Here is an 18,556-nt window from a genome sequence, read left to right on the forward strand (position 1 = left end):
TACAACGGACAAGCCATAGCATGCAAGGAAACAATCTGCCACCAAACAACACTGTTTAATATTGTAAGTCTGATTATTTCTTCTTTTCAGGACACAGATGATCTAATCAGCACAGTGTGAATAGTAAGGGTGGAAACTGTTTTTATTTATGTAACTTTGAAAAATTACCAGAAATAGAGAGATAGTTTTGGTTAAAAGATGATAAAAAATATTAATGAATAAGTAGAAAGATGTTTCATTCATTCATTGAAAAACTCTTATAAATGTGCCATTATGTGTATGATGCAGCTGCTTTTACTCTTTACTTCCTGTTTGTTTATTTATTATTAACACTCTGGATCTGCTATTCCTGTTCCATTGGTCTAGTCAAAGTACAGACCTAAATATCACTAAGAATCTTTGGCAAAACTTGAAAATTGCTGTTCACCTAAATTGAATGAGCTTGAGCTGTTATGCAGGGATAATTAAGGAAAATATTCAGTTAAAGTTAGAAAAGATGGTAAAAAAAAACAAACAAAAAAAAAACAACTAAACAGTGGTTCTACAAAGTAACTTTATACAGACCACAAATATCTCAAGTTTTTGTGTAAAAAAAAAAAATAGATTTGATAAGCAATTTAGAAACTTTTTCCACATACTTTGTGGCACTCCTCCTGTGAATGCAAATATGAATATCCTTTAACTGATGCTTTGTTTGTGCACCTGCTGATCCAGCATACAGTCTTGTTGGGTTAACACCCACCACCAATTATAGTGAACCTGAAAAACCTGAGTTAAACTGATTTGCTTACAGGGTTTTTATGACATCTTGCTCATTTAACAAAAGCCATTTTTATTGCAGAGGTGTAGGATCTCATTGCAAAACTGAAATGGATAAAAAAATAAAAATAACCTCCAGCCCAATATACAAACTATGACACAGTAATGGGGCTCACCAATAAATGGAGGAAATGTGGAACAACAGGGACATTGCAAAAACTGGATATTTCTTAAAAGCTGATAAAATGACAAGGCAGGCAGACAAGAGGCTGACAGCAGCACTGGAGAGTTGCTGGAAGGGATGCAGAAATTTCCGACAAGTGCTGGTTATGTTCTACATTTGGCAGCCATCTACTGGATTCCCCACGTCAGGACTAAGCAGTAAGGCTGCAAGATTGAATTCTTTATGATGAAACCAAACTTAAAATTTTGGGCAACACTGTAGCTCGGCAATCTTGAATTGTACAAACTAAGGTAGAAGTGATAAAAGTATATAGAATTTCAAGTTTTAAAATAATGAATGAATAACAGCAAAAATATAAAATAGCAAAATATGTTTCTGTTCTAGTTATTTACTTCCCTAAAATGTTTGGCTTTTAGAACTGTCATCATACATAAGAGGCTGACAAGCTCTGATTTAAATGTCTGCTTTACTCCACCGAAGCTGAAAAATGTTTTGGTGTTCAACATTTATGGAGGCAAACATGTCAGGGAAAAGGGCAGAGAGTGTAACAGATCCACCCAACAAAAGCAACCTGACACTGCCTCCACAGGGGACGAATGCGGGAGACAGTCATGAACACAGTGTTGCTATTATACAGCACATGTATTCTGGTGCACAGACACAAACATATTTCCAGCTTTCCAGCTTCTGGCACTTGGTGACATTTCAGCACCTTGTTCAGGCAAAAAAGGGCAGCAGGTAACCCTTTCCCATCACAGAACTCTATATCTGCTTGCACACATGTTGCATGTTACATGTTGCACCTGTCAGTTCATCAGATCCCATTCTCTGCAAATCACTCTTCCACTCTCTGTCCTTGATTTTGTTTCTGTTATCTAAGAAACTGGTTATCAAACTCTTTTTATAAGAAGCGTCAACTCAGTAAATATCACATCATGAGGCAGCGAAAGTAGTACAAAAGGCTTTCTTCCATTTGTTGTCTTATGTCATACAATCAAATATTTTTAGGGCTGCATTATGTGTTGAGGAATATTGTGTAACTATCCATCCATTCATTATCATACATGCTTAACCCTAGTGAGGTTTCAGGGGTTGCTGTGCCTAACGAATAAGTCTAAAGTTGGTAGATGTTAGGAGAAATGTCCTTCCATTGTGAAATTTTACTTTAACTGTTGATAATAATAAATGAAATATACATCTTTATAAAACAACAAACATCTGTTTGCTTTATTAGAAGAAAGACATGCGGTACAATTCAAGATTTCTTTCTGTTTTCTTGTTATTACCACCAACAAGTAAGATGAGTCACACGTCCTTTAAAACTCTTTGCTGTATTTGGCAAAGGTTGTTATCAATGTTAACTTTGATAAATTTACAGAATCTTGTAGCTTCATCAAATGTGTGCTGGAATAATTTTATGTGACGGTTATGTAAAATGTAAAATAGTGCTCTGTTTAGCTAACACTGACTCACTGTTTAACACTGGGCCAGTTTAGCTGAAATAAACACATAAGCTGATAAATTATTATTACTATTATGAATATATGGAACAGCCAAATCTGTCTGTCAACAGAGATTGTAAACATACTGAGCATTTTTATGTGAATAAAAATAATTAATAGATTTTATTTTTAGTTAATATGTTGCCTTTGGAGAGGGCTTTTCTCAGGAGGTTGTTGAGTGAGAGGTGGGCTACCCCCTGGAAAGGTCATTATTGTAGTGTATCACTTTGCCCTTAAAATAACAAATAGAAAAATTTCTTTAGAATACCACTCAGGTGCAAATATCACAGTTTAAGAAGCACAGATCTTGGAGAACACGGTATCTAACAACAGGGCCTGTGTTGTAATTAGAGCTGTAACAAGAAACAAAGTCAGCAAGACAACAACATCACCTTGTTCCTACTCTTCTGTCTAAATAAGGAATCATGTAATCACAGACAGGAGTGGGGAGAAAGTAGTTTATGGCAGATGTAACACCACGATTGAACAAACAGAAACACAGAAGATAATAACAGCCTCAGTAGGAGGAGGTTATGTAATTTTTTGTTTGCTAATTTCACTTTGCTTTTTATAATATGAAATGCTGCTTCTGCAAAATGAATCAACCAAACTCAGTGTTTTTTCTCAGATGTAGTCAGCAGTTAAAACTGCATGCAGCAAACAAAAATCAAAGCCTCCCCACTACTTGGATTTTTTTGTTCAGCTCTGTGAGGTTTTTATTTTCTCTCTTTCTCTTGCAGTTCCATCGCACCTGAACTGACCTTTGGCTACAATAGGCTCCACCTTTCAAACCTGATCATTCTTTATCACAGAATGTCTGCATACGGGTGGGAATGGCATTAGGTAGATAAGATAAATTTAACATTTTATCCTTTCTGCCATGTTGGATGCAGAACATATTATTTCAAAAGTCATGATCATACTATGTTTGACAGAAAAGATACAGACAGTCAGGATGCTATTTTCCTTTATGGAAACAACACATATCATGCTCCATTTGATAAAATCATTACCAGCAGCCATGCGAGTCAAGCTGATGAATAATGTATGGGCTGCTAAGGTACAATAATACATTTCCTCTGGGCTGCTACCTTTCTCTTAGTCACATTAGCAAGTGGCTGCACTATCCAGTCCTCACAGCCATATCAGCTAAAACCTGTCTTGCACAATTACATTTTCCATTAGCATACAATGTCTTTATGCATGCACACGTTGCATTAGCATGTGCACACAATCCTATTGTGAGTACAGAAAAACATAGATAGAAAAATACATTGAATAGATATAGTGAATAATACAACTACTCTTATTCACAGCTACAATGCATGTGTGTGATCTGCCAAGTGGGACTAAGCAGACATCAGGTGTTAGACCTTAGCCCTCCATTATAAAAAACAAGAAACTAGGTCATTTATCTGGTATAACAAATACATAACAAGGTCTGGTGTGATGTGTAATTAAGGTAATTGATAAAGTGCAGCTTTTACATCTCTGTGCACGATCAAGTAGACACAAAAAGGATTAACCTGTATAGCCAATACCCTTAGTGCAGTGCTATATATATATATAGAGAGAGAGAGAATTTTATTTATTTTTTATTTTTTGCTAAAATTGAGTGGGTAAAGAAATTGATTAGGTGGATTAGTACTAATTTTAGAATGTTGTTGCTCACATTTTTTTCAAAGTTTGAAATTGCCCAACTAACGCAGCTGGTTGTAAACACCTCATTTCCTTGGTAATGTAATCAACTGACTAAAGAGCACACAGTTTACACAGTTACACTAATCATTATTGATTAATCAGTCACATATTGACAACATGATTAGCCAGTTAGACAACCCAGTGACATTACAATCCATCACTCGTATAGCACAGCATAAAATTTAGAAATTGTTCCCTGAAGACCCATTAAAATAATGAGTATTATACAACTATTCCTACAAGGATGTATTTGATGTATATAAGCAACATGCATGCTGGTGCCATCCAGTTTAGTGGGGTAAATGCATGTTGTAACGCTCTTCAGTCATAATCCCTTTGAGTGTAAAGAGGGAGCAGCAATAATTAGGGTGTTGTGTTCAGTGATGATAATCTGGGCTGCCTGAACATTAAGGGAGGGGTGGGAACACACACATGTGTCTCTTTTGTTTTCATGAGAGCCGACCTCAGCTCTCTTATTCTCCAAATCCCATTTTTAAAGACAGAGAACAATGGAAGGCAGCTGAAGAAATAAAAAGTGCTTGAATGTGTAAGAGGGGAACAGCGTAGGAAGAGGAAGAGAGGGAGACGGACAAGGATGTAGCGGCAAGCAGACAGCTGCACACGCCACATAACCTCCTGACCCTGTCACAAACTCATGAGCACCGACTAGATGACCTATTTCATTGTTAGCAGAGCTGCAAACACACACACGCATACACGCCTACACGCACACACACAATTCTACTCATAAAGCCTAATAAGGGCACAGTCATCGACATAAGAAGATTTTACCATTTATCACAAATGTAAATGGATTTTGATACACATGCTGCAAAAAAAACACTGTTGCCCTTAAGGTCTGATCCCACATGTGATATTAGCAAAAACAGAATTGATTGTTTAATTTGTTTTTTACTTTTGTATTTACGTAAACATATCAAACCAAGAGGAGGAGCATGAAATCTAGTCAGGATTACATGTTCTCTATCCCTTTTCCTTTAAACTGTACAAGTTTTTCATCGTCAGAAAACATGCAGACTCAAAACGTCCTTGCAGAAAATTACAGCCACACTCTCCATGCACACATGGCAAAAATAAACAGGAGCCCACAAGAGGATAATAGAAGGTTGCTGTGGTCTTAGATGCAAGGATTTTATTCAACTGGCCAGTGAAAGACACCAGATTCTTTTTCAACGTTCAGCTTTTTGCAGTTATTCTGTAAATTGACAAGTTTGGGCATCAGCACAGCTTAGAAAAGATTTGGATTTCTTATATATACTGTGTTTCTCTTAAATAAAAAGGGCTTACTTCTGGCAGAGAACTCTGCAGTTGGAGGTAAGTTTAACATCATTAGATTCAAAACACACCAGTGAATAAGTGTGGCTGCTGGTGCCGCCGGCATGTCTATGGGTTCTGAACAGTAGAAATTTGAGGTCATTGATTTCATTTTCTTCCCTAGTCTTTTAACACAAAACATAGACAGAGAAATTCCACTCCTAATTTAGAAAGTCTTCATGTATGTGAATGTTTCTAGGTCAAGTAGCAGTGACAGAACTGGATTCTTTATTTGTCTGCTTGATTTTCCCATTTCATCTGTGACCCACAGCCACCTCAAATCTACATCATCTAGTCCCATTAGAACAGCGCTTCAGGCTGTTGGCTTTGGAGACAGTAAAACTAAGCGCTAAAGTTAGCATTGGTCAAAATCTAACAAAAAAATATTCAAAATTCTATTATTTTTGTTATATTTTGAGCTTTTTGTGTGCCTTCCAAAAGTTTTAATTTCATCATGTATTTTCTGCCCCCTGTTTTTCAGGTCTTTGTACTAATATTTGAATTTAGGGCTGGACCCTGAATGGGTCAATCTGCACAATAGTATGCATTAATATATCATTTTTATTCTAACTCTGGAAGTTTGTTTCAGAGTAGTGAACTTCTTCTGGAAAGTGAACTTCTTCCATTATTGTCTTGTATTTATCTCCATCCCTTTTTCTTTAAACTCTGAGTGACTTCCTGTTACAGCTGAAGAAAAGCATCCTGTGATGTTATTTTTTTTTCCTGTGAGACTGCATTTTTTACTTAGGCCAAACAGCTCAAACAGTCTCAGATGAAGAAAATTGGTTGCACTTGATCTCATTTAGATGTACCAGAGCTCTGCACTAAGCCAAATGCACACTTTTTAGAGTTTTAAGGCATGCATCCTTTTACCTCTGTTTCACAAATAATACACTCCTTTATGTTGATATATCACATACCAAATCCCCTAAAAAATACACTGATATTTGTGGTTGTTATGTGACAAGATGTAAAAAAGTTCAAGGGGTATGAATATGTCCTCAAGGCACTGAATAAGGAGCTGTTAGTTTTCTCAAAAACCCCAAGAGCAGCAAAGTCTTGACATCGAACTGCAACATTTAAGCGTTTCACACATCCTCCACTGCATGTGCTGATTTCAGCCACTTCAGCTGAAAGTTGACAGCCGCAGCGAGAAGGGAGGGAAGAAGGAGAGAAAAGGGAGACGAGGTTAAGAGGTTGAGTGTGGGAAAAGGAGGGGAAAAGAGGAGAGGAGGGATTAATGCATCAGAAGGCATGGCATTCTGCTTAAAGATGACGGGCTGACGGCGGCTCCCACAGGAATGAGTGGAGAAGTAATCCCACCAAATGGAAGAGTTTAACTGTTACCACCCAGTGAGAGAGATACATAGAAACAAAATCTCCACAAGCACACACACACACAAAAGACTGAAATTAGGTTTTTGTTTGAAGTCGAAAACATCCTACACATAAACAGATTTTAACAAATACTGGCTCAAAAAGAAATGTGCTCTAAAATATATATTTTTTAAAAACACTACAGATCTACATCATGTTTTGCAATGAAGCTTTCTGAGTGCACCAGCAAAGCCAATCATCACTATAACTTACACAGAAAAAAAAGTACTATTTTGCTTTTTTGAGCTGGGCTGGTGTGACTCTGCTAACACATCAGTACCTTAGTGGCTTTCTGCTGTGCTGGCTGGCAAAGGTCTGACAATTAAAGGCACTACAAGCAGCCAGACGGAGCCAGACAACAGGAGGCAGAGAAGGATGAGATTTAGTCAGAATGAAATTTGCTGCCAAGCTAATGACTGCAGCCCATAAATCATCCGGCTATTTGACATCGAGGAAAGAAAGACAAGACCTTCTATTCAATATTGTTGATTTTATTTTGAAAAAAACTGCCTTGATTTGACAGAATAACCAAAGTACCTGAACAGATTAAAAAAAAATAAAAATCAGATGTCATGTTTAATTCATTATGGGTAATAGAGATTTATTAATAGTCTGATGCAAAAAATTTAAAAATGTAGGTGAATATTTTTAACCTCTTCTGGTTTTCCTAACGCTTTTGTCTAAGTAAACACATAAGGCTTTTGAGGTCAGTAATATAACCAAACAGATATTTCTTTTTCTCCTGTACTTTAATACATGAAATGTTAAATGCTATTAGTCTTTAGAAGCAGATTCAGAAGCATGTCAGGGTCTTTTTGAGATTCCATTTTGGTGTCCTAGCTAAATAGGTTCGTTTCATGAAATTACAATTGATAGCTGCACAAAAATCTAAAAGTATTTTAATGTTTCTCCACATTAAAATGCAACATTTTGAAATAATCTTTGCAGTAATCTTTTCTTAAAAGTTCTTTACAAGCATAGGACCACATCGATGGAAGTTTTCATCCATGCAAAACAATCTTACCCAAAATGTGGTAGCAATTATGCATGAAGGCAATAAAACAGACTCAGTATAATAAACCACATCTGGCTTTCTTTAGATTGAGTGTTAGGTTAGAGGCCGGGATAAAATATAAACATTTTCAAATAGCTGCATTAATTGAAAATCCCACAAAGAGAGACAGCCAACAACGATGCGTGTCGAGGGAGAAATGGGCCAAAACAAAAATAAATAAAACAGATAAAAAATTATAAAAATTTGTATTTATAGTAAGTGAAGATTTTAATTTAGTTGTAACAAATACATAAAAATTATGTATTTATGTAATAAGTTGAAGACAACCTAATTTAACTTATAAATAGACTTTTAGCCAGTTAAAGAAGCCTTCATGCTAGTTTTCAAATTAACAACAAAGAATAAGAAATTTGAGTCTCTGTGATTTCAAAATGGAAGATCAGAAGTTATCAAAAATAACTACTTAGACCAGGGGTTTTCAAAGTATGAAAGGGTGAGCCCCCCTTCAAGGAGCTTAATGCCTGCTGCGCCTCCCCCCCCCCCCCCCGGAGGGGGGTGGAGTTCTAAAAACTCCACCTTCAGCCCTGCTCTGGCCAAAACCAGTGATGTCATAGTTACTTTGAAAAAGTAACTTTAATCGGACTACTGATCACTCCTTGAAAAAGTAACTTAGTTATATTACTGACTACTTGACTTGGAAAGTAACTAAGTTACTTTCCAAGTCAAGTAGTAACTAACTGCAGGAAAGTAACTAACTGCAGGATTAAGTAACTTTTTAGTTACTTTCAGCAGCTGCTAACAACAACGCTCTGCCTCCTGTGAAAATCACATTGAGCTTTGCCAATATGTAATTGTAAGTTATTTTATAATGGTAACATCAACAATGTGTCTCCACTGATAAGGTTGAACTGAAGAGGAGATTGTACAAAAAATAAAAAACATGAGTAATTTGTGTGGTCCACTGTTGTCTGGAAAACTCTAAGAAGGATTTTAAAGCCCCCCTCCCCCCAGCCTCCAGATTCTGCGTTACGCCCCTGAGTTTGATGTCGCAGCGCACAGAGCTCCTCCTGCAGCTCCACAGCTCCGATGGCTGCGACACTTACCGTAATATTAATAATTATAACTGCCATTATAACTATTGCCAACTACGGACACGTTTATTCGTGGCTGTTTTCACGTTATTGCGCTGTTTATATTGGTCTCGATGTTTGCAGTTTTCTGAGCGCAATCATGTCAATTGGTTGACATTAACAAAGACACAGCGGACGGATCATCCGGAAATGATGAACAGGGAGAGACGGAGTAAAACTACCTTAATGACGGACAAATTCTGGGATTTATTTTGAGTCTCTGCTTATTTCCAATCCCAACTGAGCTACTTCACGTTCTAAAACGAGCCCACAAAGGCACAACCCGCCGCTCATTAAATCTGCAAGCGACTTTAAAAAATGAAGCCCAAAGCCGCTTATAATAATCGGACTTGTCGACAGAAACTCAAAATAGTTCCAGTTTTCCACCAACAAAAGCGCATCTCCCTCCATTGTTTACATTTCTGTCGTGACAGAGACGCCGGTCACCGACAAGACGAGTAGAGGAAATACGATTAAATTACAAAAGAAGATAGTAACGCAAAAATGATTTTGATAAGTAACTGTAGTCTGACTACTGGATTTGAAATAGCAACGCGTTAGATTACTCGTTACTGAAAAAGTGGTCCACGTCAATGCGTTGCTGACATCACTGGCCAAAACATCCTCTAAGGAAACATTTCCACTGATCCCCGCTCCACACGCACCCACAGTACCAACTTTTTCCTAAATCCACAGAGTTGATCGTGAGCGTAAAAGACGTTTCTCTCACATCAGTAGACAGCAAGCAGATAGCTTTTCCGGTTTACTTTTTCCCTCGCACCGCGCCTCCCCTAAAGTGCTCTGGCGCCCCCCCGGGGAGGCGCGCCTCACACTTTGAAAACCGCCGACTTAGACAAAGGCACCCAAACAAGTCAAGAAACACAAACAGTAACAAATATTCATATCTACATGTTTCCTTTGTGGATATGGAAGAACATTACAAATGAAAAAATTCAACTCTAGCAAAAGAACTTCATGTTAAAGTGGAACAGAAAAAAAGCTTCTGAAGAAAATATATACAGTCGCCTGCTATTACTGTGAAAATGGCAATGGAAGGAAGCATGAAATTAAAAGCACTAAGATGGATTACTAACCACCACTCTTAAGAGTGAGTGTTGAAGTAAGAGCCTCTAAAGTTGAGCTTAGCGATGGTAGCATTGATCTGAAAAAAAGTTGGACCAAGGTGCCTTTGTTATAGATATTTTTTTCAGTAAGATCTTGCTCAGAGATTTGTCACATAACTTTACCATTGCTAAAAATGAATTTTTGTAAAAGAGGAAGTAAAGTGGACTTGCTCTTGCATGGTCAAGCAAGAACCCTCATTGAAAAGTGAGTTATTCACCCATGTCTTTATGTTATTGTCAATGCCATTTGGAAAAAAATAACTATTTTGAGTGAATCTGGACTCTAAAGTTTCTCTTCTTTTTAAAAGATTGTTTGGAGAGAGATTATTTCCTCTTCTCTCATGGTTTCTTCTTTTCTTTTATTTGTTAAATCATTCAACTTGGTCTAACAAACAGCATTGGATGCTTTTATTTGTCTGTGAACCTCAGAACACTTAACACTTGTGCAGGACATTTTACACACACATACAAAAGTTTTTAAATGGAAACACGCCAACGTACATAGTCCAATGTTTTTAGAAGAAAAAATGTTAAAGCAACAGCTAGTGTGTCTGTATCTGAAGGATCTTCAGTGCCAGTAAGAATTTCAACTGTAGTCAGACCAATTAATCTAGAGACCATATGTATTAAAAGTATAAATAAATGAATTGCGTAACAATCATAAGCTTTAAAAAGTCATTGTGAAGCCCTAATCCATCTGTCTCTTTCCCATTCCGTCCTATATCATCACTCATAAACAAAACAGACACCTTGACAAACTCTTCTGCTTAAAAAGGAGATGGACTCTCTGCTTAGAGGAATAAGTCCACTTTTTTCCAGTCAAGGACCATGGACTCAAACTCAAAGGACCTGGTTCCTATCTCTTCCAGCTGCTTCAACACTTCACTGTGAATACCTCCGGTTTATCCATGAGTTTCCATTTTTTCTGAATTCCAAATATAATTTACAACTTTCATTGCTGTTGTTTAGATGTTTGTTAAATTTGAGTACTTTTTTTTTTTTGTTGATATGCTTTTCTTTCCATATTCCTAAAAAAAAAAGGATTACAATATGAAAGTGATTCCACCCATTATTGTCTCACAAAGTTTTGGCCTGATCATCAAACAGTAACATAACATCTTATCAGCACTCATTTGGAATCATTATTTGACTTAGGTACTACAAAAGATCAGTACAGTACATAACTCACATACTTCCCAAAGTCAACAAGCCCAGATCCATTCCTTACATGGATCTATTAATTCTCTGCAAAAAAAAAAAAAAAAAAAAAAAGAAACAGAAAAGAAAACCTTGTATCAATTTTCTTTCATTATATACTGTGGTTAAGCTGTTTAGTTTGCTCATAACTAAAAAGTTAAAGATACACTACAGTGAACATGAGAAAAGACACTATCTGTCAAAATTAAAAGTACTTTGTGTTCACAGACTCCTCTTTAAAGATTTCATGTGACACAACTGAGGAGGTCAAAGGTGAGGTCAAAGGGAGTCTTCTAATTAGTCAGTCTACCAACCAACCATGTCCCATAGCATGTGTACCATTTATGGCATCTCACCCCTGACCTACGGATCCTTTTCTCTGCAGTGTTCCCACAGAAATACAGGTAGACAGTGTACAGGAAGGTGAACTTTCACCTCAGCAAAAAAACAAAACAGGACAAGACTTTTCCACAAACATTTTAAATGCAAATTTTAATGTACTTTATTGTGATGTTCTGTGAAATACAAAGAAGTGTAAGCAAGGAAAAATATGTCTGAAGAGCACATTGAACTTTATCGTAAAATGTCAAGAGGTTAACCTGGATATTTTAATGAAGCATGGAGGATGCCTTTTTTCATTTCAGAACACTGCTTGTCTTTCAAGAAAAGAATGCCCTTGAATGCTTAAAGAGCTGAGTGTGAAGAATTAGAAGTCGTCTCCAGAAATGTGACCACACTGGTTCTTCCCAGCATTAGAAGCCCAAAGTTGCATGCTTATGAATATAAAAATAAACCTGTGACACAAAGTGCACAGAAAACAATACACACATGCTGGTAAGAGAAACCGTCATCTGCTGATGTAACATGTAGGAATGACGCTGACCTCTGAGTTATGTTTATGTAACAACAGATCAACACCTTCACTTTGAACTGATAATGGCCAATGAAATGTGGACTTTTGTTTGGAACATAGTTTTTATTTCTGTGTAGTTGTAGAAAAACTGTTTCAGCTGGATTTAAATGAGATGGCCGATGTTTGCCAAGTGGCAAGTCAAAAACTCAGTAACAATGAACCAAACATTCCTACATCTATTTTCTTGCCACATTTTGCTCTAAGAAATTGGCAACCTCAGGATATTCAGCTTTCTAAGGGCCACCTTTTATTTAAGCTATCAGGAAGACAGCTAAATATTTTTTTCACAAAATGCATATGTAAAATACCAAAGTTAAAATGTGCATTTTAAAATAAAAGATTCAACAAAATCTGGAAGATATAAGACTTGACAAACCTCTTCCACCAATGGAAAGCTGGAGTTCCCATCCATTACATTGTTATATTCTTCTTTACACATTTCTGTTATAACTCACCTATATACTAGGTTTGTTTGACTGCTGTCGTGCTCCCTTTACCTCACCGTCAGCAGCACTTATGGTCTCTATTATTCATCGCTTTCACTTCCAGGCTATTTTTACCTGCTTTTGCAGTCGGCCCATCTTTTTCCTTCACTGGCTGCATCCGTCAACACAAATACACCCATTTCCCCTTAGTTTTGACCTGGTTTCAAGTCCCTGACTAAGGGCTCCATCACTGCAGGTACTCCACACAAATATAATCCTTTATTCAGTGACAAGAATTATGTTCCTCTAAAAGCAATATTTTGTAACCATTATTGAACCATAAGTAGACAAAAGTAAGTTGATTTACATTCTTTAAGATTAGAAGTGCTGTGGATTTTTTGTTTATAACCTGATCTAGGTACTTCTTAAATATAAAAATACAATATAGTTTATATCCATATAAAATGTTTATGGTGCCCAGTTTTTCTACTGAAAAACCTAAACAAAAGGGTTCCCTTATCTTTAAATTTTCTTAAAGATCACCATGCCATATCAATTTACAGGCAGCCTCCATTCATGTGTAAAGTGAGAAGCGTTCCAAGAAAGTGATTTCAGATGTCATCCACCAGCTATCTGAAAGAAGTGATGGGTATAAAGTTTGTATACACAGATGAATGCCACCTTGCATGTTTTGGTCCCTATTGGGCTCAGCTGCTCAGTTTATAGGATGAGTTTTAAAAATAAATCTGAACTTTTGAACTATACAGTGCGTCACAAAAAAGGGACCATGGTCTAAAATTGTCATGAAATTAAATGTGCAACAATGATGTTTTTTAGTATAACACAAGTTGGTCTGTCACAACAAAATGCCACAAAAAAAAAAAAAAAGACATTGCTAGTAAATGCTGTACTGGAACGTAATTTTTTATTTCTTTTTTTTTATATAAATAATAAGGAAATCTACGGTAGATACTTTTATATACTCAATGGATATTGAATATCAGATTAGTGATAGCTGTAGTTTCAATTTGGTTTAGCAACGACCTCTAGAGGACAATCAAGTTTAACACATGGTAGTTGCTAAATTGTCAGAATCCCTGACACTCAGGACCCAAGATATAGAGAACAATGGATGCAACTTCCTCATATCTATAAAGTGGCAATTATACTACAAGCACTGAAACAGCAAAATAAGGCTTGTTTAATTTCTGAAGCATTACCTCACATGCCAACATCCCTCACAGCTTTCTTTTAAGTTATATTTGATGTATACAGCATTTTTATAACGACTCCAGGTAACAGTAAAATGCCCCTGGAAAACATACAAATTAGGCAATGACATTTACTAAATTTTGACTTTAAGTGAACTCATCCAAATGAGTGCTTTTCAGAATCCTTTGAGGCCATACTGAAATGGATTTAAGAAACATGATTTTGAACCCAGAATCACATGACAATAACAAATCCACTTGTGCGAGAACACAAACCAACTGACTACTACTGAAATATTCTGCAGTATAACAGCAACAACAAAATACGTGTTGGAAAGTTGTTTACAGGGTCTGCAAAACAAGCTGTAGGTGAAAGAAAAAAACTCAAGTACATCACTTCTTCAATCATAAAGTCTGAATACTAAAAAAAAAAAAAAAAACACGACAATTGCAAACATGAATCTGAAGAAATATTTATTCATTTTGCAATAGTATACATTTATAAATGACTTGTGCGTTACCAATTCTTCTGAGCCAACGCCATTTGGCAGACGGACCCCATTCAGACAACTTCCAATAGGAACAGATAGGGCAGAGTGGCTAAACTATCAAAAAAATCAAAAGCTCACAGTTTTGAAAAGAACAAGGTTACATCTAGTAGCTATGTTGGTCTCATTAAATGCCTTGGGGAAATTTTTAGTGCTTCATTTTGAGAACTCGATTTACTGGGTGATGCCAATAACTCCACAGGCCAGGCGCCCACCAGCGTTACCCGTCTTAAGGCTTTCTTCATTTCCTCCTTTTCCAAGATCATCAGCCTTTTCATGGATCTAACAGAATAAGCAGATTTACAGAGTCTGTGACTTAAGGAAAAACATCTAGACGTCAGTGTACAAAATAGATGAAAATGACTTACCACCATAGTTCTGCCAATAATGGAGTTGGGTCCTGAGAGCTTGATAAAAGTGTCTTTGATGTCAATCTTGGCTATATTGTCAGCTCCAGCAGTCACATTCCCCAAGTCTCCAACGTGTCTAATTGGAGAAATGTAAAACGCCAGTTCTTAGCACTGAGTAATTGTTCTCAAATTCATTAAAGGTAAGATAAATTTTTAGAAACATAAAAATAAGTACAAGTGTTTTAGTACCACCTTATAGCCATTGTGAAGAAAAAAAGTGGCACAAAGCATTACATTTTTGTGTTTGTGTGTATTTTTCTACAATTGTTAATCAGATAACAGCATCAGTACTTAAAGCCACAGTTTCATTTAGGCTGGAAAAGCAGCAGGCAGCAACTTTTTCCTCACTGTTCAACAGATCAAAGACCTGACCAACTTAAATTAGACTGATATCCAATTAACAAAAACAGGTGGTCTAGTTTTTTTCTTCTGTTTAGCATGTATAGAAATTGTCAATATCTATTCCACTACCAGGCAGGTAAATTTTACTAAACACGTCTCTGCTCATTTCCTCTTGATTAACTTACCGTTCTACATCAGTAGGACCACCATGGTTCTTTGTAAAGGGATTGTAGTGTGGTCCTGCACTGATGCATCCTGGAAATGAGAAAATACAATATTTAATCCTTTAGATCCCCAGTGGAAAGCACCTCTAAACATTTAAGCAGAACTTTAAAAAAAAAAAAAAAAAAAAAAAAAAAAACACCCACTCACCATTTGTGTTATCTCCAAAAGCATGGACATGGAAACCATGGTCACCAGGTGTGAGGCCACTAATTTGTCCAGTAACTTTCACAGGAGCTGACTCATTCTGGGGATTAAACAGCAACAATGTGCACAAAAGAGCTGTCAGAGGCAGGCAGCAATGATTAATTACCCACAAAGCAAGTTTAACTGAATGTTTTGAAAACACACGTTTTTAAGACGTGTGTTTTCAAGAGGTTGAAACTCACAGTTTTCCAGCCTCTACATCCACAGATTACACTTCAGTTTATTTATATAGCACAATGCCTCAATGCACTTCAAGACAACAGAAATATAGTGAAGACAAATCTTAAGATTACAAATGTTCTGCAATCTACTCTGTGGAAATTGTATGCATTTAGCAACTCAACGATATTTTTGATTTGATCAGGTGTTTTTATGAGCCTGAGCTGATCCAATGGGTCCTAAATGCTTAAAAAGAAGGTAAATGGAGGTACAAATCTGGATCAGAACTACAATAAAAAGACTTGCATTTAAGTCACATTGAAGTTAACAGATTACAAGATCCTGTCTGCAACGCCTCCAGTCAAATAATAACAATAATGATTGCAATATTACAAGACAGGCTATTTGGCTATAAACAGCCAAATAGAGGGCCAAGGAGTATAACTACTATACCCAGATAATATTAACAAAACTACAAGTAAAAATGTGGAGCCATGCCATGCACAACATCGGTGCACGTGTGCAAAATACACTGACATTGCGCATCCAAAACTTAGCCATATTTATGCGAGAAAGTAGTACACAACTAGAGAGCAACGCTTGGGGGACAAAAAGTAGATACGAAGTGGAAACTCGATTCAAGACGGAGTGAGGGAATGACTCGGCAGAAAAATCAAATGGATACTTTCATATCACCCAGCTGTGAGGCCCACGAAGCAGCTTTTCAGGGACGTTACTTAAAAATCAACGCATAGTAGTTAAACACCATTACGAATGACTGGGCTTGATTAAGAAACCACCACTAGCAGTGAGCGAGTCTGGTAATGTCCGACTTACGCAACAGGCGTTTACGCGGTTAATAATTACCACTCCCAGCCCGAAAATGTTCAAAGGTTATGGTGCGAAAGGAAAGCCTTTGATTTCAGCCACATTACCTGGGTAATTAAGCGCTGCTACAAAAGAATCCGTGCAATATAACATACCGACATGTGCACTTTACGTTTTTTCAGAACACTCGGAAGCTAATTTGCATCAAGTAAGTGTTGGGAAACTGCGACAAACATCCCTAGATCTTTGATTAAAAACTTAAATCAAGCATGGAACTTTGTGGGTGACAACAAACAGGACGTGTCTCCTTGAAAACTTAAGCATTAGCTAACCCGTGTTCGAAAGTTAGCTTCCTTAGCATTACAAAGCTAAAGCACCCAAAAAACATGTTAAATTTATTTATTTTTCCTTTTAAGCTGACACCTTTACAATTATTAGACCTTGTCGCACATTTACCTCCTGCTCAAAATAAACCGTCCCAGTGGTCTCTCCAGCTCCTTTTAGGACACACACGGCTTTGAACACCATCTTTGCAGTAATCAGGCCTCGCCAGACTTACAAAAGGAGCAGACAACCAACTGAATAAACGCTGCGTCAATGAACGTAATGGGCGGGTTTATATTGCAGATAACCAATAGATTAAGAAGGGATATTTTGATTGGTCGCAATCTTGTATGAAAATAAGTCTATAGTAGCCAGGTTGACGAATGTGGTTTGTCTGTAAAAATTATTTCTAGAAAGAATAAATATATTTTTGCCTATGTTGGTACCACTGTGATACAAATATGGACATGTCACGAAAATAAAAAAAATTCATACTTGTTGACAATCACAAACTTAGAAGTATTGCAAAATCTACTTTGTTTTTTTAGCTCTACCTCATGTTATTTCCTCAAAACATTCTTGGAGTGTTGCTTTGATTCTTTGATGCATGTTTGAGAAATGGTTTGATCTCCTGTGGCAGTCATTCAAGAGTGCAAACAGCTCAGTCTCACCAAACGATGCCGAATTACCAAAAGCATGGTGGTACTGCACATCTGCTAACCATATCATATGAGCTGCTTCTCAATGAAACACTGGTAAAGGTTTAATGGAGAAACACTGATGAAGAGCTGCAGACAAAGTGTAGGTAAGAACAGGAGCGTTTTAAAGAGACAGAAGCCCAATTATTTCAAGGCATTAAATTGGTGTAAGACCCTTTCTCCACAAGTCTGGTCCAAAAAACCACTTCCCTGCATAGTTGTAAAGGCTCCTGCACAAAAACTATTCAAATCATTTGTGTCTAGCTCTCATGTCTGCAAAAGTTAATGTAAATGAGCCATTCATTTGAAGTCAGGTGTGCTACAGGGAGATATTTAAAACATGCAGATGAGTGTGCCTATAGGACAGGGTTGGGAACCACTGAACCACAGCAGATACAGCCAAAACGTAAAAGAATGTGCTCTGCTCAGATGATGGCAAATCAACATTTTTTGCTACACACAAAATGATGTGTGACAGAAAAATAACCATCACCGCCCTGAACAAACCAACCCCAAATGAAACATGGCAGAATAATTTTGTGGGGGTGTTTTTGTTTAGCAGGAGAGAAGATAACCTTTAAGAGTTGATAGAGATGGATGGGGCAATACAAGTCAACCCTGAAAGAAAAACAAAAACGTGGTGGGTGCAAATATCCTAAGACAGAGGCAGAGGTTCACTTCTGAACAAAATGAACCTAAATGGATTGTAATGGTTTAGATTGAAACATGTTTATGTATTACAATGAATCAGTCAAAAGATAAAATACATAGAAGTTATGAATACTTTCACAAGGTATAGTGTATGTATACGTTGTCAAAAAGAAACTTAAAAGAAACCTCTAACAGTTCATTATGTCAGACTAGATAGAGCAATTTAAATAACTCTGGAAGGGAAAAGTTTTAAACATTCTCAAATAGTGAAATATATAAATTTGATCAAATTAT

The 18,556-nt window shown here is 36.8% G+C and overlaps 1 protein-coding gene across 1 annotated transcript; it reads right to left on the reverse strand.

Moving 5' to 3' along the window:
* Window positions 1–14,330: 14,330 nt before the first annotated feature.
* sod1 (superoxide dismutase 1, soluble) lies at window positions 14,331–17,191 on the reverse strand. Its single transcript, XM_044141776.1, has 5 exons — window positions 17,046–17,191; window positions 15,546–15,642; window positions 15,359–15,428; window positions 14,790–14,907; window positions 14,331–14,703 (listed from the first exon to the last, which is right to left on the reverse strand). Exons 1-5 carry the CDS (start codon window positions 17,115–17,117, stop codon window positions 14,596–14,598), a joined length of 465 nt encoding a protein of 154 aa, XP_043997711.1. The 5' UTR covers window positions 17,118–17,191; the 3' UTR covers window positions 14,331–14,595.
* Between the last annotated feature and the right edge of the window lie 1,365 nt (window positions 17,192–18,556).

Source organism: Gambusia affinis, linkage group LG15, assembly GCF_019740435.1.
Source record: "Gambusia affinis linkage group LG15, SWU_Gaff_1.0, whole genome shotgun sequence".
NCBI classification, from domain to species: Eukaryota; Metazoa; Chordata; class Actinopteri; order Cyprinodontiformes; family Poeciliidae; genus Gambusia; species Gambusia affinis.